General features: G+C 53.5%; 1 protein-coding gene across 1 annotated transcript in view; it reads right to left on the bottom strand.

The window, feature by feature from the left end:
- Positions 1-5,682: 5,682 nt before the first annotated feature.
- KCNK5 (potassium two pore domain channel subfamily K member 5) overlaps positions 5,683-21,214 on the bottom strand; it is a 37,746-nt gene continuing 22,214 nt past the window's right edge. The window contains exons 2-5 of the mRNA XM_036907148.2: positions 12,094-12,205; positions 10,848-11,014; positions 10,378-10,546; positions 5,683-8,427 (exon numbers count right to left, since the gene is read on the bottom strand). Of these exons, the coding sequence (XP_036763043.1) occupies positions 7,568-8,427; positions 10,378-10,546; positions 10,848-11,014; positions 12,094-12,205 (1,308 nt within the window). The 3' untranslated portion in view covers positions 5,683-7,567. The remainder of the gene's footprint in view (positions 8,428-10,377; positions 10,547-10,847; positions 11,015-12,093; positions 12,206-21,214) is intronic.

The raw sequence follows: 21,214 nt of genomic DNA, 5'->3' as shown, positions 1-21,214 counted from the left end.
CAGTGGGAAGATGATCCCATTATTAATTTTCTATTAAATATCACTCACCTTGTGCTTTTGTCAGCATAGGCTATCCACTTCCATACGAGTCGTAGACATGATGTTCTATGTGATGAATACTTCGGTGATGATAATGATGGTGACACAAAAAACCTCACACGTGTGAAAACCTAAGTATAATAACCACACTGTGATTAGGTTTTCGCACGAAAACACACATACACTACAGATAAGTTGACTAACTGTATGGCATGATGATTATTTACTACTCACTAAGAAGAGGTGGTCGCCATAAAGGTCTGCATCCTCGTCTTCACAATGTGGGCTGAGGAGGAGGCGGGTGGTCTTGCTGTCTCGGGGGAGGCAGAGGCCGAAGGGGAGGCGGGAGATGTAGGCACACTCAGTATAACGTTGCGGAAACACGTCGTAACTTCTGCCTGACTTCTTGCTTTTTCATTTCTCTAAGAGTGTTTCTATATGGCGCCAGTCCTTCCTCCACCATTCGCTTTCGTTTCAGTGCCCATACCAAAGAAAGGTCCGTGTCATAAAAGAAGTCAAAAGCAGCCTTGAATAACTGAAACCCTCCTTCAAACTGTCTATTGTCAATTCATTTTCTGGCCCTGCTTCTTCTCCGTCTTCCCCCTCATCTTCTGGCCCTGATTTGGAAGCACTAACCCCATCAAGTCATCATCTCTTCATTCCCCTAGTGTGGCATCTATCAGCTCTTGAATTGTTCCAAGATCCATATCTCGAAACCCTTTACCCCCACTTCTTATTTATTTATTTATTTTCTGTGGCCATATCCACAATCTCTTTCATGATTTTCTTGATTGGCTCTGTTGTAAATCCTGTGAAGTCACGTACAACATCTGGATGGTTTTCTCCAGCAGGAATTTATTGTTTTGGGCTTGATGGCTTTCAAGATCTTTTGTAAAATAACAATGGCATCTTCAATGGCATAATCTTCCCAGAATTTCATGTTCTATCGAGGTTCTCTTCCATGGTGCTGACAGTCTGTGCCATAAAGTACTGTGTAATGAGCCTTAAAGGTCCTTAGGACTCCCAATCTAGAGGCTGAATTAGAGAAATTGTGTTTGGGGCCAAGCAGACCACTTCAACAACTTTGGTACTGATCTTATGGGGTCCTGCAAGGCCAGGGGTATTGTCCAGTATCAACAGGACTTTAAAGGACAGACTCTTACTGGCAAGGTATTTCCTGACTTCAGGACAAAGCATAGATGGAACCAATCCAGAAAAAGTGTTCTTTTGTCCAAGCTTTCTTCTTGTCCAACTAAAAGACTGGCAGCTGGTGTTTATCTTTTCCCTGCAAGGCTCAGGGGTTAGTGGCTTTATAGATGAGGACAGTCCTGATCATAAACCCAACTGCATTCGCACAAAACAGGAGAGTTAACCTATCCCTTCCTGCCTTAGATCTGGTGCTCACTTCTCTTCCTTACTAATAAATGTTTCTTGTGGCATTTTTGTCCAGAATAGGGCAAAACAGTCCCAGAGCCTGCCCACATGCAAGGGGAATAAACTCCACATCTTGCTGGGGGGCGGGGAGCAGCAAGATCTCACTTTGCCAGTAAGAATGTGGGATTGGAGAGATGGTGGTGGCCATCTTTGGACAATACAGTCTGCCACTTGTAGCCCATAGGGGAGCAAGGTGGGGATTAATGCCCCTAGGGCCATCCTTAAGCAATGAGGGTGAAAACTGGTGGATAAATAAAGGTCTCCTGTCCTTCTGAGGGACAATTGGAAGGAGTATTTGGCAGGTTCCTCAGGGGATCCCCAGCAGGACTGAGCCCCAATTGCCCAAGTGGAACTAGCCCCACACCTCAGCAATGTGCTAAGCCTTTTGCTCTTTCCTCATCTTCATCACTGATTCCCTTTCTGCTACTTCCTCCAACCAGCTCCCGGTTCTGGTCTTAGACTTTGCTCTCTTGGGAAACCAAGCCAAGGCACTCAGTTTCCTCATTTGAAAAAGACCCTTAAATTGGGCTATAAAACATTGCAGCTGGCTCCTAGGATTGTTGAGCAATACTGCAGGAATGGATGTGAAAGGGCCTTGTAAACTGGGTGGCTGGGAGCAGAGGTGAGGGGTCACTATAAGCAGAGGTATCCCAGGGAAGCATGGAGACTTGGAGTCTGCTGGGTGGGGTGGCCCCGTCCTGCAGGGCATCAGTGAGTGGTGGCTGGGCTGCCTTGGGGATGGTGAGAGGTGAGGACAGCAAGATGTGTGGAGACATGAAAAGGGCTGCAGACAGAGGTGCCTCCTGGAGTGTGGAGAAAGGTATTCTGTGTCCCTGTCCTGCCCACTAGATTCAAGTGACTTGGCACAATTAGGTGACTCACCAGGCCACCACAGCCCGCAACAAGGTCCCCAAGATCATCCACCCAGCTTTGCTGGGACGCGCCCTTGTGGAATGAGCCTTGTCCCCTGATTTGGCCTCTGCCCAGGAAGAGAGGGACTCAATTGCCAGTGGGAGGGTTCAGGACTCTGGTTCATTCACCCTCCATTGAGTAAACAGTGAAAAGTTGAGCCCTTCTCCACCGCGGGCATGGTGGTAGGGATCCAGAGGTGAGCAAGGCCCTCCCAGCTCTCTCCGAGGCCCCCAGTCGGGGCGAGTATGAGAGCCCAGGAGATGGGCAACTTGAACAGCATCATAGCAGCACGACTTGCTGAGAGGAACTCCGGGCACAGAGGAGGGACATATGACCCAGAATCTGGGGGAAGGGGGACAGGTAATTGTGGAGCTCTTCTCAGGTAAGCTGCTGGCCACCTTTATCTCAACAGGTCCCAGGACTTAGCCAGGATTGAGGAAGAGCATATTCCAGGCAGAGGAAATGGCACAGGCAAAGATGGGGTGGCCTGGCTCATTTGACAAATTCACTGTGGCTGGAGCCCAGAAAGAGGTGGAGTTGGGTGGAAGATAAGACTGGAGAATGGCAGAGCCAGGAAGGGTGAAGGGAGCCCCCAAGGAGCTTAAAATGGGAGACCAAGGGGGTCAGATCTGAGTTTGGGAGGCATTCCTCTGGTGGCAGTGATGCAGTGAGGTAGTTGAGGTGGTGTATTCGAGGCAGGAAGGCCCCTAAAGGGTCTCATGCATTCGCATAACAGATGTCCGTGGAGCCCCTACAAGGTGCCAGGCCCGTGCTGTCGTGGGGACCCACGCGAGGAACTGTAGCGGCCTGGATGGTGGCCAGGAGAGAGGGATTAGGGGCAGAGGTCTTAGGAGGCATTCTCACTGTGTTGCACAAACATGTGCTGGCAATTCACAAACTGGCATCTGGCTCCTGGACCCATTGTGTATGGATTTGGAAATTGGGGACTTATTTCAGGGGCGGAGAGCCGATGGGCAGGGCTGAGCCTAAACTCCAGTCCAGTGGCCCTAGAAAAGAGCAGCCATGCCTGGAGACTCCGCCGAGCACCGCAGCCCAGCCTGCCTCTGCCTCAGCCTCAAGAAAGCTCCAGAGTGACTGTGGCTGAGGATAAGCTTGACTGGCCCCTTTCAGTAAGGGGGTGACCCAGACATTCTGGTTTCTTTCTGTCAATCCTGGCATGTAGCTAAGTGACTCCTCCAGGACCACCCTGGAGGTCAGAGGCCCAGGCAGGACCCGGGGTTTATGCTCTTTCTCTTTCTGGGCTCCTCTCCTCTTGGAGGGCAGAACTCAACTCCATCAGACGGTGGGTTTTCTGAGGATGTCCCCCCACATCAGATTAAGAACTTCCAGAGGGTAGAATGAGGAATGGGAATGCAAGTCAGGAAACCTGTAGGCTGCCATTTGATAGTCTGAATTTGTGAAAAATCCTAGTTTGCCTCAGTCTCTCCATTTGGAAAACGGGGTTAATAATACCTGTTGGGAAGATTAAAAGACAAAAAGATAGAAGAGACAAGATTAAGAGCCTTGGGGGACATGAACAAGACATAAGTAGTAGGCACAGGCCACGAAGAACAGCCAGAAATGAGAGCAAAGGGAGCCAGGCCATAAGCTCCATTAAGGGGGAGATTTTTGTCCATTTTACACACTTGTTTTCCAAGGGCCCAGAACAGGACAGGAAGGCTTTGGGGAAGTAGCAGGGGAGGGCCAGGGGCTGGGGGCTGCAGGGAGTGGGCCCCTGGAGAGGGACTGTCTGCCCTGGAACCCGTGGATCTCCGGGGTGGAACAAACGTACCCCATGGGCTGCAGGTGTCACTGGCTCGGGTCATGAATGTGGCATCAGCGGGGGGAGTTCCCTGCCGGCGTCCTCCCCCTCCACCCCAGCCCACTTCTACCCTGTCCTGACAGCTCATGGGTGCAGCGACGTGAGATCTCCCCGACCCCGACCGCCTGCATGGTGACCCTCTTCTGCTCTGGATCCCGCAGCAACCTGGGCCCCCTGGGCGCCGCCCGCTGCCCCAGCTGCCGCCCTGCCCTCCCATTTCCAGGCCTTTTACTCAGGTATCTCCTAACTAATCTTAGCCACAGTGGCCCAAGACCACACCTCCAGCCCAATCTTCTGTTTGTGCTTTGTCATCTGTGAGCACAGGTCTGTGAAGCTGTGCCTTGGAAAACTCATACTTTCCAAGCCTTCATCTCCTTAAACTGGAAAGGGGGCCAAATAAACTGCTAAAAGCCGTTTTTGTCAAAGGGCTTTGGGAAATGGTGGAGGCCTAGATATAGTGCTTAGTGTGATGGAATTGTTATCTGGAGGCTAGCAGGGGCCAAAAGCAAACCAGGAGAATCTGGGGCCTGTGGACAGGTGGGTGGGTGGGGGGAAGTTTTGGCACAGGGATGGTTATCAAGTGTAGAACCGGCTGGTATTTTAAACCCATACATGATCCTTTGGGAACACATCCATGCCTTCATGAAAAAGGTGGTTGACTCCTGAAATCGAAGAACTTCTAATTTTTCCCAACAACTCAACATTTTGACTAATGGCCTCTGTGGTGTGGGGTAAGGGGCCCTGAAGTTGTCATAAGAGAGGCCAATCTCCAAACACTTGAGACCATGAAGCCCGGCAGATTCTCCCTTTAAATGGATGCAGCCGGGCCCAACTGAGCCTTGTGACCCTTCTCATACCCTCTCCAGGCCACAGTGCCCGCCCCTTGAGCACAGAAGGCCTGGTCTCTGGCTCACCTGCTTGGGGTTGGGGGCCCTTCCACAGCCAGGCGCGCCAAGCCCAGACTCTTCCCCCTCTCGCCCTGGTGGCCGTGGGAACAGCCCTGGGAGCAGGGTTGCATGGGTTTGAATGCATCGCTCTGCCTGTTTTCTTGGCTATAAAATGGGGTGTGATACCCATCTCACAGGGCTGTTCCAAGATCAAATGAGTTCTCAAACTCATTTGAGATCAAATGAACTCATGTTTAATGAGTATGAGGCATGTGGACGCTGTCTGGCCGACTGGGTGACGTGGTTTATCAAGATCACCCCCTGCCTTTCTCCTGCTCCTGACTCCTTGCTGGTTCTCAGACCCCCTTCTTTAATGTTCCCCCCTGATCCTCATTTGGACCCATCTACTGTCACCTCCTCCAAGAGGCCTGTCCTGACCACCTCATCTTAAGTAGCCTGCCCCTCTTCTACATCCTTACCTCTTTCATGTTTTCCTCCCTTGAGACCCCCTAATTCACCTCGTGGCCCTCAGGCTGTCCTCAGTTCTCTCTGCCCCCATCCCCCCAGGCCAGGACACATCAGGCTGGCTTGTCCATCTCATGTTTTATTGTAAAAATGTAAAATAAATTACATTTGACATCATTGCCACTATGTACATACAGGGTGTGCAATACAATGAGAGCTGGCGACACCCCAGCAAGGTGGGGTGAGCAAACTACAACGAGCTCATTGAAACATTTCACAGAAAACTAGGTCACTGTCCTTCTCACCCTGCCGTGGGGCCACCGTATCCCCCTGGGTACAGTATGGGGGGAGGGGGGGACATACCCGCCTATCACCGTCTTCACATGTCGGGGTGGGGCTCTGGCCCGTTTGGCCCCACAGAACTGGGGACAGGCTGCGAGGCAGAGCAAGGGTTGGGGTTCAAGGGTGATCACTCACTTCTGCCTGGCATCAGTTGCCTACAACAGATGCCCCTCCCCAGCTCTGCTGGCCTGCCGCTCAGTGCCTTTGCCCCCTGTGTGGGGGGTCTTGGTCCAGGTCACCAAGGAGGGCCCAGCTGAGCTGGGGGCAGGAGGAATACTGACCAGCCTGTGCCCCGGGACCCTGCTCTCTTACCTCCTCTCCCCTCTGGCTCTGAAGCTAAAAAGATGTCAGGTATATAAAAACAGCAGTTTCTTCTGAAAAAACAAAACAAAACAAAAAAAACTTGGGGCTGAGTGGGCCAGCCCTAGGGTGTGCATCATGGGGACCCCATGGCTCCGCCAGCCCCTCACAAGGCAATCTGGGTACAGCTTCACATTATCTTTTTGTTCCTTCCATTGCAAATTCTTTCCTTTCTTAAACACAGACGTACGTACACACACACACGCATGTGCGCACAGACACAAATGACACACAGTGGCCAGAGGGAGGAGCTTGATTCACGTATTTGGCCATCCCCATTATGAGCCAAGAGCCAAGAGCAACCTGGCCTCCTGCTGCAGGAAGCTAGGAGGGGTTAGGAGCTTCGAGGTCCTCTTTCTGGGCTCAGGGAGTGAGAAGACAGCGAGACAGGAGGAGGGGACAGAATGGTCCAGAGCTGACCTCACTCCTGCAGCTCATCAGCTGCCAGCTCCAGAAGCCCCAGCCTCATGGCCATGGCCTGCTACGCTCTCTTCCAACACTTCCTGGGCAGGCAGAAGGTCTGTCTGCCATCGCTTGGCCAAAGGGTGTCTAAGACAGAAAATTGGGCTCTGGGCCAGACTGGGTCCAATAATTCTACAAAGGCTAGGACCCTGGGCCACACAGAATTGCTACGGGTCCTATGTACAGGGAATGTTTAGCAAGCACCCTTTATCTCCTCTTCCTTCTCTAGGCTGCCTCTTCTCCCCTACTGAGGTTTGCAGTAGGGGCCTGACAGTCAGGCAGAAGAGGTGGTTTGGGGGAGGGTTAAATGCAGGCCCTGCTACTGCTGAGGCACTGAAGTGCCCCGCATCCCACATTGCAGCTGTCCCCGCTGCAAAGGCAGGACCCAGGGCTCACACTGCCCTCTTTCCCTTTCCAAAATGCCCAGCTCAGTACCAGGCACACAGAAGGAGCTCATTAATACTTGTAAACCGGATAAAGAGAACCACATGACATTCTCAACCGAGTGACAGGCAAAGACCCGGGCAGGAGCAGGCCTCCTTGGGGGTCAGTCCTGCCAAACCACACACACCTTTGAACCAGCAGACACATCAGTGGTGCTCAGGACAGATGCCTCCCACTGCCAAGGTGCCCCTGCAGCGGGAGAGCAGGCCCTGTCCTGGGTGTGTGCCATGTTTAACCAGTAGCATCTAGCTGGAGGGGGTGGAAGGTGAGGAAGGCCCCTGGCCCCCCACTCCCAGTTTCCGGGCTGTCTCCCACCAGGAGCTGGGCTCCCAGTCATAGTAGGATGCCCCAGGACGAGGGAGACAGAAGCCAGAAGGTGGGGTGGGGAGCCGGCCCCTCCTCACGTGCCTGTAGGGCCACCTGGCTTATTATACTCGTTCATTAGCTGCTCGTAAGGCACAGAGAGCTCTGACTCGGTGCTGGTGAAGGTGGACTCGTCCGAGGAGGGGACCTCGCCCTGGTTCAGGGGTGCCTCAGCCTCAGCACCTTCCTGTGGCCTCTCCTCCCCAGCCAGGTTGTCCTCCAATGAGGACTTGGACGTTTCCTCGTCTGAGAGGCCAGGCTCCTCACTCACGAAGGTGGTGCCGGTGCTCTGGAAGATGAGAGGGTGGTAGTCCTGCATGTCCCACGGCTCACCCTCCTCGCTGATTCGGTCCAGCTGGCTAATGAACACCTCAGGGGTCGGGGAGCCATCCTTAGGGGGCCCTGCCCTGGCCTCCTCCCGGGGGGCCCTCGACATATGGCCTTTGCTCCTCAGTGTCTGAGATACCTCCTCCAGGCTGGGCACCCGGTTCTTGGAGTAGCCCACCAGCGGGGGCAGCGAGGCGGGGAGGGCTGGCAGCCCAGCCCCCTGAGGCCCTGGCCCTGGTGCTGGGACCCCACCACCGCTTGTCTTCATTGCCTTTTTGCCAATCTGTTTGATGAGGTCGTTGTAGGTCTCCTCCTTCTTGGACAGGAAGCTGAAGATGTTGATGTCCTTGGATGCTGTGCGCCCAGCCACCTGCAAGGCCTTCTTGGAGTGTGGGGAGCTCTCGAAGGACTCCTTCCGCCGTCGCCGCCGCTTCTTGATGGCTTTGTGGACCTCCACAAACATGCTCACCTTCCAGTTGACAAAGAGGGACAGCCAGGCCAGGCCCAGGTAGATCCAGAGCTCCACGAAGTAGCGGTACAGGGCATGGTAGTTGGCGCTGGGGTTCACACCTGAGGACAGGACAGGAAGCCAGTGGGTCAGCAGGGACCCAGAAACATGCAAAGGCCCCAAGCGGCATTATCTGAGAATAGACGTGGCCCCCAGACACCCTGGGGTTGCGCTGTGTAAGAAAGGAGGCCTGTTCTAGAAGGACCTGTCCTGGAGGACCTTGGCCCAGGCACTCACGGCCCTGTCACAGTCCCCAGCCCACCTGAGCCTCAGTTTCCTAGACCACCAAATGTTAGGAGAGTGGCTTCTTAGGGTATGTACGCTCAAGGGGGTGGGGCCTTGGGGAGGCTGTTAATGGAGCTAATGCTCAGGGCAGGATATAGTTCCTGAATGTTTGCCTTCCCATCATTCATACGTGCTGTTCTGTGTCCTTTGTTTGGTGTATGTCTTGGTACAGTTAAAACTAGGACAGAAATTAAGTGAGGGGCAGCTGTCATCTTCACTGCTGGGGAGAGACTCTCTGGATGAACATGAAGGGGGCTGTGGCTGGGCTCAGAGGTCTGTGAGCACTGCCCCCACCCGGAAATATTCTGGACAGCTTGCTTCTCCTTCGCGAGGACTGGCCTGCCTCCTGTGGCCTGGGTTTCCTGCTGCTGAGCCGTGCTCCGAGGAGGCCGCCCTTGTCACCCCACGCAGCTCGGGCTGCTCTTCTGCACTCCAAGAGCATCTGAGATTTCTTGTTTGACTTTACACTCTAGGGATGTTGATATGTATTATTACATATTCAGTATCCTGTCCCCTGGCCTCCCAACTCGGAGCAACTTAGAAAAGGGATTGTAGGAAGGGGACTTGCTCCAGAGTGGGGCTCCCTCAGGGCAAGGACGGTACCTCCCTTACCAGATTAGAGGTTCCCTGAAGGCAGGTGCTGTGTCTCCCCCTGCAGACACAAGGTACATTTGAGGGGTGCCACCAATCTTGCCCAGGGCTTTTTGTCACAAGCAGGGTATGACGACAGGGCACACACGGAGATAGCTGGGTGCTAGCCACAGCTCCCTTGTTTGATTTGCCGCTGCCCTGTCAGGAGGGAGCTATTTTTTTTCTTTTTAACACCAGTTTTACAGATGAAGAAACTGAGGCAGAGGTTTGGGTTCTAGGGAGAGCTGAGAGAGAATGATTAAATACACTCTGTACTTCCCCAACACAAAGGCTTCTCCTTGGCCTGCTCAGGGTGCCTTACACAATGACAGGGTTGTGCCCCTGTCTAAATTTATCTCCCAAGACAGCAGGCCTAGATCTGCCAGGCTCAGAGAAGTGACAGGGCTCTCTGCCCTAGTCCTCCCGCCCACTCGGCCACCCCCTCCCTGCACTCTGAGTCCCCACTTACAATGCGGCAGGAGGGTGGTGCCCTCCCCCTGCCCCCTGGTACAGGGGCTGAAGTCAGCTGGGCAGGGCACTGGGTACTGAGGGAGCAAAGGCCAAGTCAGGACAACCAACAGGGTGTCAAAATGCAGAGCCAAGAGGCTGTGCAGGCCACAGGTGCACGTGTATGAGTGGCTGGGGCCAGACAGACAAGGCGGCCCCGGAGTCTTATCACCTGCCTTGATTAAGTTGGGGGGGAGCGGACGGAGGGTCCTGCCGGCTGAGGGGGCAGGGCAGTTTAGGAGGCCTTTCTTGTCTTTAACCTGCTTGGGGCAAGAGTAAAGTTTCAGGCCTCTAGAGAGCCAAGCCTCCAGGACAGCTCCCTCGGCTCCTGGGAATGAACCTAAGCTTGGGAGACAGGGGGAAAGAGGAGAGGAAGACATCAGACCCTAAACATGAAGAAGAGAGGAGGCAGAAAAAGCCGCAGCCCAGGAAAGGGAAGTAGAATCTTATGCAATTACACTGTGATTCCCTCTTGCATCTGGTAGGGTGGGGTCAGGACCCCAGTGAAGGCCAGTTGTACTGAAAACGGGAGGAGAAGTGGAAAAAGAGAGGCGGGGAGGCCCAAGCAGAGGGCAAGGGGCAGGACTCACCGGCCACAAAGTCACCGAAGCCGATGGTGGAGATGGTGATGAAGGAGTAGTAGAGGCCCTCGATGTAGTCCCACTCCTCAGTCACCATGAACACGAAGGGTGGGATCACCAGGTGCACCAGGACGCCCCACACGATAAAGATGGCCGTGCACGTGATCTGCGCCTTCCGCTGGTGGGGTGGTGGGGAGACCAAGTCAGGCAATAGTGGAGACTGTGGAAACCCAGCAGGGCACCCAGAACACCAGGGAAGCAACCAGATGGGAGGCCAGCGGGGCACCATGCCTGGCGGGAGGCTCACTACCAGGGGGAGAAGCAGGGAGGGTGTTCCCAGCCTGACCCAGGAGGACAGGGGACTCTGAAACCACCCACTTGCCATCTGTTCTAGCACCTTCTGTCTTCTTCTTAGACCTCTCCCATGCTCTTCACCAGGGTATCTCCAGCCCACCCATCACCACGGGTTGGGGACGTACCAGGCTAACGCCTCTTCTGGTGAGGAACTGGCCCAATCTCTTGGCACGTCCCCCGAAAAACTTGCCCAGCGCACTGATCCACGTCAGGCAGAGTGGCACCCCGAAGAGACCATAGAAGACACAGAAGAGGCGCCCAGCAGGGGTCTTGGGGGCCACATTGCCGTAGCCTGAGAAAGAAGAGAGTTAAGTCAACAAAGTCAGAGTGGTTGTGATGGACCCATATTCAGAGTGCCCCCTGAATTCCAGCACACACACACGCGTGCAGCTTAAGGGAAGCCCATCCTCTAAGATCATATATTGCTCTACTATCAATACTTAAGAAATTAAATTTCCCTTGCTCACATGATGAGCAAGTCTTCCAGTGGTCTGTCTGGCCTCACCTTGTAAATCAGAAAGAGCCTTCTCTGGGTAGACACCCCAGAGGCACTGTGGCGGACGGTCTCCCAAGATGGCCATTCCCTTCTTATGTAAGCATGCTGCTGCTCACATCAAGCTGGCATCGAATGCCCCTCCCTCTGAACCTGCACCTCCTAGTGACTTGCTCGGCCACAGAATGCAGCACAGTGACGCTGGGTAGGCGGAGCCTAAGAAGCTCTGCTGGCTCCCCCCTTGATCTCCTGAAGTGCTCGCTTTGGGGATTCTCCCTCTTGGAACCCAGTTGCCGTACTGTGAGATGCCTAAGGCACTGTGTGTTCATTCCCAGCTGAGCTCCCAGCCAACAGCCTGCATTAACTATCAAATATGTGATGGAAGAAGCCACCCTGGATGCCTAGCCAGTTGGGCTCTTGGATGACCCGCATCCCAGCTACTATGGCTGCCACCACATTAGAGACTATGCAAGAACCAGCTAGCCGAACCCAGTCACCCCACAGAATGGCCACAGAATAAGCAGCTGTGTTTTAAGCCACTAGCTTCTGGGTGGTTGGTTATATAGGCATGGATAACCAGAATAGATACCCAGTTTGGTGAGCAAGCAGGGTTGAGTTTGTGCAGTGAGCAACCTGTTCAACCTTGGGCACAGCTCTGGCTATCAGCCTGTGTCATTTGTGCTCCCAGAGCCCAGGTCAGGACTCCTGGAAAACAGTCTCCCAGGCAGGGCTAGTCACCAGGGACTTACTAAATTCCCAAGAAAATATCAAAAGGACAGACTACAACTGGCCTGAGTTTACCCCTGACAAAGCCAGGCGACCAGAGCTGGATTCTTATAAAGTTCTGCAGAGCTAGGGCCCGGTCCCAGCAGACTTACCAATCGTAGTGATGACGGTGGCGGCAAAAATCATTGCATTGGGCCAATTCCAGTTGTTGAAGGTCTGGTTCCCAGTGATGGCCACACCCTGGCCTGCAGCATCAGATACTACCTAAAAAGAGAGACACAAAAAAAGTCAGAGACGGGGCCAGACGTACACCTTCTATGTACCAGCACTGTATGAAACTCCTTATAAACATGCTTATTAGATCATCATAATATCAAGGTGGCAGTTATTGTCTCCACTTAATAGACGAGGACTGATTTTATTTTATTTTTTATTTTGGTATCATTAATATACAATCACATGAGCAACACTGTGGTTACTAGACTCCCCTCATTATCAAGTCCCCACCACATACCCCATTGTAGTCACTATCCATCCGCAACATTATGTCCCACCCAACATTATGTGTGCTAATTGTAATGCCTCTTATTCCCCTTATCCCTCCCTTCTCACCCACCCTCCTTACTCTCTTTCCCTTTGGTAACTATAGGAATCATTTTATGTTTCTGAAAGGATCAGAGAGGTTAAGCTATTTGCCCAACATCACATAGCTGGCAGAATATTAACCTAGGCGATTTGGCTCCAAAGTCCATCCTTTCACTAAGTCAGCACTTCTCAAACTTACTAGCATGCACCAGAATCACTTAGAGAGCTTGTGAAATACAGACTTCCAAGCTCCACCCCTAGAGTTTGATTCAGTAGGTCTGAGAAGAGGCCAGAGAATCTGCATTTCCAACAAGTTTCTGGGTGACACTGATGCTGCTGGTCCCAGGACAGCACTCTGAGAACAACTGCCCTAGAGCATTTTGCCTCTCAAAGAAGGCAGATGGGAAGCAGACCCAGGAGGGCCCTGTTCCCTACCCAGCTCTCCACAGAGCAGTGCTCTACTGCAGGGCTGGCCTGGGAGGCACCACAGACACCCTTCATGCCCACTGTTGGGATACCTGCCGGGGTCAGTTCAGCACTCTCTTGGATCTGTCATCCCTGGATGTACACATCATCTGGCTTCCTGTTCCCCACGCCTAGGACTCTATCCTCTCCCCACAGGTTCCCATGATGTCCCTTCTTTGGGTCCCTTTCTGTCTGCCCTGGGTTGAGTAATTTCAAGGTCAGGGCCAGGACAGATCATCAGAACATGGAGTATACCTTTCAGGGTGCCTCAAAATCATGCTCTCAGTCCCCAGAGAATTCTCAGCAACCGTGGGAAGCAGGAAAGAAGTCACCTGGGAAAATCTACTAGGAGGCTTCATGAGAGACCTTATCTATCCCAGGAATACAGAAAATTGCCAAGCCTGTTCCCACCTGACCAGAATAAGCCTCTACCCCAACCCACCAATGGCAGGGCCTGGACCCCAGAAGAAGGCTCACAGGAAAGGGCCAGCATTGGCTCTAAATCTTGGGTTCCACTTCTGTCCCTAAGCAGGACCCCAGGATGGGCCATCCAGCCCAGGGTCTAGGAATTCAGCCAATTTCCCTATAAAAAATCAATCCTAGGACCAAGGGAAGACAGGGGACTTGAGAGACAAAAGCAGCAGGGAGATGGAAAAACCTATAGCTCCAACCCGCCTGTGGCACGCCTGGAGTTTGATGGGAAAAAAGGGAAAGGGAGGGTTGTTCTGGAGGAATGTGCAGTTTGCAGGAGCAGCAGCAGGCCCATGTAAACGGATCTGCAGACTCTAGAAAGAATTTTCCATGATGACATGCTCATCTGACAGTCCATCAAACCCCATCACCCGCTGCCCTGCCTCCTCGGGACACTGCCAGAGCATCTTTCCGCAGGCCGGGCAGCAGCAAAGTGGCCGGGAAAGAAGACTGCCTTCAACCCTGCCCTCAGAGAGCCGGCTGTCGGGTGGCCAAGCACTTACCTGTAAAAGCGCCAGGACGTTTAGATCCTAACAGGACAACAGGAGAGTGAAAACAAACACGAAGGCCCATCCCAAAGGTTTTCTACCAAATTCAGTCTATGCTCAAAGCAGGAGAATGAGGAAGTACCAGGGTGTTGAGCGTTAACGTTAAACAGATGGCAGAGAAAAGCAGACCCATTCAGCTTCCTTTGGCCTCAGCCTTTGTTATCTCAGATATCATCTTGGAGTGGAAAAGGTAGAGCTTAATTGTCAGGGAGCACAGGCCCAGACAGAGGAGGAGAGCACACTCGCACCTCGAAGCGGGACTCGCGCCACTGACCAGGGAAAGACGCATTTGGGTGCCTCGTCTGGTCATCCCCGTGGAATCTCACGGAACAGGGAAGATGTCAGAAGACAAGCTGTCCTGTTCTCACTCCAACGAAAAGGGTGGGTTCTTGGAACTCAAACCTGAACTCTTGCAGATGTCTAAATAGGGACAGCAGAATGTTTGGCACTTTCAGAAGAGGAAGTGGTGGGCACTAGAAGCCAGCACTGGTTCACCAAGAACAAGTCATGCTCAGCTAAGTGCATCTCCCTCTCCACAGGGACCGCAGAGCCTTGAAGTTTGGTGGAATGCAGTAAATCTAGATTTCAGCAAGACAGCTGAACAGATGGGTTTAAAGATAATCATTTGGACAAGACAGAGAGATGAAGGGTGGAGCTGGGATTAATTTGGATCCATTTAAAGGCAGATACACAACCCTAAGTATTGATCATTATCAACCTGGTCTGAGGGCTCCACTATCATGCCAAAGTCCCGGACTCTTTAATACTTTCATCAACAACACAGTAAGGACTGAGATAGCTGGCCAAAGCATGCAAAACCGGGGACAAGGCTGGGAAGGGAAGACAGCTAAACACACTGTGATGGCAGTTGGGACTCAGAATCATCTGGACTGGAAAAATGGATCCAAACTAATAAGATAAGACTTTAAAAAATTTTTTCATGTCATACCCTTTGGCTTAGAAAAGAGCGGTACAGAATCTAAGGGAAAAGTCTTAGGGTTTCAGCTGACCATAAACCAAACACAGGGGCGGCGGTCAAAAGAAAAGTAAACACAATCTCACGCCGTGTCAAACACCTTATCTTTTCCTGGCTGGGAGGTAACAAGCCCACTGTTCTCTGCAACGTAAGTCACCCATGGGGCACGGGGCACCCTGTTCCGTTCCGGGTGTCAGACTTCATGCAATATGCTAGTTAACTGAGGGTGCAGGTCCAGGAGGGGCCAGCAGTGGCTTTTTTGAACGAGCTCCCTCAGAAAGTGCCACCCTTGGCAGTAATCCATTTCCTACAATGGTTACATGTTTAGACCAAGGGCGACCCCGCACATCAGGGATGAAGGTGCGGCTGGAATAGCCCTTCTCAGTGGGGTGCTAGCGCCCTTCGGAAGTGTTCGGAAATGCTGCCTGACTAGGGGTGAGGGTGGGGTGCTGTGTGTACCAGGCACTGTTCCAGAAACCAGGACAGAACAGCAAAGGGACAAAATCCCTTCAGTCCCACACCTCTGTTCTAGTGGATGATGGGGGTGCTGCTGGCCTTAAGTGATCAGGGACCAGAAAGGGTATATGCCCAGCGTGTCACAGGACAGCCTCCCCAGCCCCCCGACTATGACAATGCAGCTCCCACTGAAAATCATTTAGTAAGTGCTAAGGAGGCACCCAACGTAGGAGCTGGCAAAACAGAGTAACCAGAGAGGGCCATTTGGTTGGGAGCTTCGAGGCAGAGAAGCTGGGCCCCCTGCTTTTTACCCCATTGATGGTGTGCCCTTTGGGGCACAGCCCGTGCCACAGCCCCGTGGCCTCCATTACCTCTCCACATCACCCAGAAAGCAGCAGGCAAAGGGGGCATTCTGCAAGGCCCCAAGCCCCCCAGGGCCAGAAGCACTAGCCCCATGGCCTCCATTACCTCTTCACATCACCCAGAAAGCAGCAGGCAAAGGGGGCATTCTGTAAGGCCCCAAGTCCCCCAGGAACAGAAGCACCACCAAGCCCTACAACCAGCAGTGACAGGAGCTATGCCTACTGGACAGGCCATCAGACAGGCTGAGAGAGGGTTAAGTGGCAGAACTGGTCTAGGTTCTAGACTACCCAGTTGCACGTCAGCCCGGCCCCCATCACCTCCCTCCCTTTACTGCTCTCCCTGCCCCTGGGCACCCCCAGCACCCCTTGTTATCACCTCCTCACTGCCCACAGGTTCCAAGCAGCAGGCCTGGGAATTGGCTTGGCTCTATCGCAATGCTGGGGAGAGAAGTAGGATTTTAGTGCTGCTGTAGGTGAGACACCCCCTTGCTGGGGCACATATATTTATCTACAGCCTAGCTGGCTCTTCCTGCAGCTTGGCCAGGCATCACTTGACAGGTGAGGAAAGCTAAGCTTGGGGAGCAGAGGTCAGATGTGAACATGCGGTGCTGCTGTGCTCTGGCCAAGATGCCTCACTGGTATGGCTGGGGTCACACAGGAGGAGGGGGTAGTTCCTCAGAGCAGAGAGGCTGACCCAAGACGGAGGTCATCTCCAGGTTAGGGGAAGGGGCATGCGGAAGCCAGGCCAACACCCTGTCGGACACTGCGTCTGTCCCCGGGGTTAGAGCAACAGCTTTCGCAGGAGGAGGCGGCCCCTGTTCACTTGCAGGATTCTTTAACTTGGCTCCCAAGTTCATACAAGACAATATTTTCATTTTCCACATAACCCAGGAGAGTGATGGGACAGGGGATCCTGCACACTGCCCAGGCCCAGCTCTTGTTTGGGGAAAGCACAGCACCCCCCACCAGCCCCATCATCCTCATTATAAAGCAGTTGCAATTTAATTTTGTGAGGGCTTACTATGCACCAAGTGTTGTGCTAAGTAAGCACTTTACATGCCCTTAAGTCACTTACTGAGGACAGAATCCTGCTGGGAAGATACCATGATTTTTTCCATATTCAAATGAGGAGTTAAGGCTTAGAGAAATTATACTTACTAGTAGCTTAAGGTTAGAATGCTGAAAGCAATGAAGCCAGGAGAAGCCTGGCCGTCCGGGTCCCAGCCACTGTAATCCTGCCCTCTTCCCACGAAGGCCACAGGAAGGAGGCTCGCGCATACTTCCACCCCTTTGCGCCAGCTGAAAAAACAGTGCCCTAAAACCAGTCCATCCACTCTGGCCTGAGCTCAGCATTTCTAGCCGGCCCTGGGCGGTGTGGGGGTGACTTTCATGCCCCTTGCCTCGTGCATGAGATCTGGGTTCCCGACAGCAGCTCCTCCCCCAGGAAGCTAGGGCTCCCAATGCAGAGGCAGCCTCCAGGCTCCCCTTCCAGGAGAGCTTCGTCCTGACTGAGTGCGTGGTTCCAGGAAGGGTACATCCAGCACATGGGACACGATGCCTACCTTCAGACATGGGCAAATGGGGCTGAGGTTAGGCCTTCATGGGGGCCGGGTGGGGGAAACTGAAGTCAGTGGGGCAGCCTGTCTGGGGGTGGCAGCTATCTGGCACCCCCAGAGCTACTCCCACCCTGCCTCGAGCTCCTCAAGCAGGCAGCACACAGGGATCACAGAGCTCCTTCCTGCTGTGCAAGAGGTGGATTTAAGGATCCTTCTTGATGCCAGCCGCCATTGGCCCACAGATCTTGGAGGTATACAAGCTGAATGTCCTTTACACCCCTGGCTGCATTCATCCTTGACTCATTCCACCTAAGCTCACCTGGTCCCTCTGGCCTTGGAAAGTGAAATAAGGCTAGCCATCGCATGTGCACGTACCTGGCACTAGAGGAAGAACCTCGGGCATCGCTCTCACCTAGTCCTCCCAGCCACCTTGGGAGGTGGGCAGGGCATGGTTTATTAATTCTTATTTCTTAGCTTATAACAGTTGATATCTGAATAGTAGCTGATATCAGGACACTCACTGTATGACAAGCACTGATCAATGCACTTCAAATCACTTAGCTCACTGCATCTTTACAACCCCATAATGTAGCTACTGTTACCCCCATTTACAGATAGGGGGAAGGAGGCACAGAGGTTGCTCACAGCACTGTGCCGGAGATCACGCAGCTGATCACGTGGAGCTGGGGTGTGAACCAGGCGGTCTGGCTCTTACCCCTGCACTACCTACACAGCTGGGAGACGGCGGGTAGTGCAGGGTAGGCTTCGTAGCTCCAAGGAGTGAATGGAACCAGGTCTCTAGAACAAAGTTCCCAGGCAACTAAGGCAAATGCCTGCAGGAATGCAGAGACCCCCCCAGAATATAAGCTCCACGAGGGAAGGACTTGTATCTACTTTCTTTTCCACTGCCGGGGCCTAAAACTGCCTGCCACGTGGCTGGTGCTCAATGAGTACCTGTTAAATGGGTCAATAAATCAACCTGAGAGGATGAGAGTGCATTCCCTGGCCTCAAATATCTCATGTTCCACTGTTCTTTCTTCAACACCTTCCCAACATTATTCTGCAGTTGGGTTTTAACTAAATTCATCAGCAACAAGGTGGAGGGGCACCATAAAAATCCATCCACAGGAGGCAGGGGTGTGGACAGGGGAATTGGGCGGTGGGATAGCTGGCATCAGGGGACCTAGAGGGTAGGGATGTGTCTCCCTCAAGGTAGTAGCAGAGGGCAGGGGAAACAGGCACACCCAAGATGTCCTGCCCCATCCCTCAGAAGGCCCATCTCTCCTGACTTCTGCCACCCAGAGGCTCCCAGCCAGCCTGGCCAGTTTCCTACACAGCCAAGCAAGGCAGGCAGGCTGCAGAGGGCACACTGCCACACACTGGCCAAGTGAGGCTGGGGCACTGGGGGTGCATGTGGCTGCTCTGGACCCTAGTCCCAAGCCCCCAACCCACTGCCTCCAGCTTCACAATGCAGCCAGTGCCTACCCACCCCTAGCCCCTGTGCTCAGCTCTCCTGTGCATCCAAGTCTGCCCATCTGTCCGTCTAGTTTCTAACAAAGAACCCCTTCAGGGCAGGGGGCCACGGGTGGGGTCAACGCCCCACCAGGAGGCAGGGGATTCTGAACAAGGCAGATAGAAATGGACATAAATAAACCTGTCCCAGGGACTTTCCAGGCAAATATTTGCAATTTGGGCTTGTTTAGAACAATGGTTTTCAAATTCTTTACCACCATGAACTAAAGAGCAGATAGGGACAGGAGGAGAGGACCCCAGATCCCGCATCCTGGGAGTCCCTGAAACAGCTTGGGAAGCAGGGGCGGAAGGCAGAGGGCTGGTGAGCACAGCTGGCTTGCCCAGCGGACGGCGAGCCCTCCACCCGGTCGGCCTTCTGGATCGACAGTGCCTTGGAGAGAAGGGGGGCACCTGTTAACCCTCTCAAGCTAAGACCAGGTAGGGAACTGCACTATTGGCTAAGCCCTCAACTGTCCTCCTCCAACCCCCGCATCCCCTCTCCCTCTCCACCTCTTGGACTGACTCAACCTCTCAAACTTTCCCTAATTGGGGGTGGAGAAGGGGTGTTGGGAAACAGGCTCAGGGCCCTTGGGTACCACACAGCCCCGGAGGAAGTGGCTCTCAGTCCGGGTTGCCTAGGGGAACCTCCTGGGAGTTTAAATAAATGCCACACCTGAGCCCCTCACAGGTATTCTATGTAGCTACCTGGCCATGGGGCCATTAACAAGCTCCACAGGTGGCTGGGCCGTGCAACCACTCCTGCCTTAGTGGAGGGTGCCGGGCTCAGGCCTTCCATCTCCCTGTCCCAGGAGGGAGGATGTGAGGGCAGGGTAAGGAATCCTCGGCATTCTCACTGCCCTGCAGCCTCGGCCCAGGTGACCAGGGTGTGGCTCTGAGGGCAGACACCCTCGGAGCAGGGTTTTTGAGCAGGGTGTCGGCGAGGGCCCAGTTGTGCAGCCCTCATACCTGCACCAGCTGCAGGTCCAGCTCGCCCGGGGCCCTGTCTTTCCTAGGGCAGGCGCAGGGGCTCAAGGGAGCAGAGCCACACCACGTCTCGGTTAAGACCAGACAAAAGTTATTGCAATGTGGACTTTGTTAACAATTTTTTGCTTGTCTGCATTTTCAGATTTGCACCAATACCTACCTGGAGTTTTTATGTTTTTAGAACAAAGAAGGAAAGACAAATTGTTGAAGGCTTGGCTGGTACTCTGTGATGTCAGCAGAGGGTCTGAAGACCCAGGTTCATCTAGCTCTGCCAGTCACTGGTCGAGATATCTCTACTTGCTTCCTTCTCCGCAAAACAAGGAGACTGGCCTGTGACTACCAGGTCCTCTCCCATGGGCAGGTGACCCCTCCCTACAATTTATATTTTCTTCCCCCTAGAACCAGGACTTCTGGGTCTGGTTCAGTACCTCACAATCCACAGCACATTCAAGAAAATATATTTTCATTCTCAGGACTCTGCTTACTGGCCACCAGCTCCTGCTCCTCTGGAGTCCCCAGCAAGCCAGGCCACCCAGGGTAGAAGCAAGCCTACTTCTCACTCACACTTCCTCCTTCAAGCTGCCCGGATCCCACTGAGGACGGAGAAGGCATCTCACACATCCACTGCTCTTTGATCCTTACAATACTATGCCTAGACTGGCCTGCGCTGCCCAGCTCATCTCAGGAGGAAGCAGCCAGCCAGGCCTGCCCTCCGATGGGCTGTGTACACAACATGGTTCAGGCAGTGTTGATCACACGCAGACAAAACTCCTAACCCCCAAAACATCAAGCGACCTCATTGGGCAAGATGGAAAGTGGTATACCCCCCCAACACTCACAATTTAGGGGCCACCTTACTACTGCCTCTTAACCTGCAGAGATCCTCTAGGGGAGCTTTAGAAAATACTCCTGCTGGGGTCCCACCCCCAGAGATTCAGACAGAAATGGCCTGGGGTGTGGACTGGGAACTGGGATGCTTAAGAGCTTTCCTGGGTGGCTCTAATGTAATACACAGCCAAATTCAAAACCACTGTCCTAGACCCAAACCATCCTTCCTCCTGGGTAGGGGGAAGGTCCGAGTCCAGCCCCACCCCTGCAGCCGGCAGGGCAGGCCATGGATGCATGACTGCCCCCTGTCCACCTTTGGGCTTCCCCTCGCACACCCTCCTGGGCCATCTCTCAGCAGATGCTCAGAGGCACTGCTAGGTCTCACGCTAACAGGGCAAGCCTGTGACAGAGGGGAGCACATTTTCAGCAAAAACCTCTGGTTTCCGACCTTCTCAGGCCTGGGAGCCTGAGACAGCACTCAGCAGGGACAATGAAAACAAGGCAGGTGACCCTGCCCCCATTGTTCTCAG

Source organism: Manis pentadactyla, chromosome 16, assembly GCF_030020395.1.
Source record: "Manis pentadactyla isolate mManPen7 chromosome 16, mManPen7.hap1, whole genome shotgun sequence".
Taxonomy (NCBI): domain Eukaryota; kingdom Metazoa; phylum Chordata; class Mammalia; order Pholidota; family Manidae; genus Manis; species Manis pentadactyla.
This window is presented reverse-complemented; position numbering and strand designations above follow the sequence as displayed.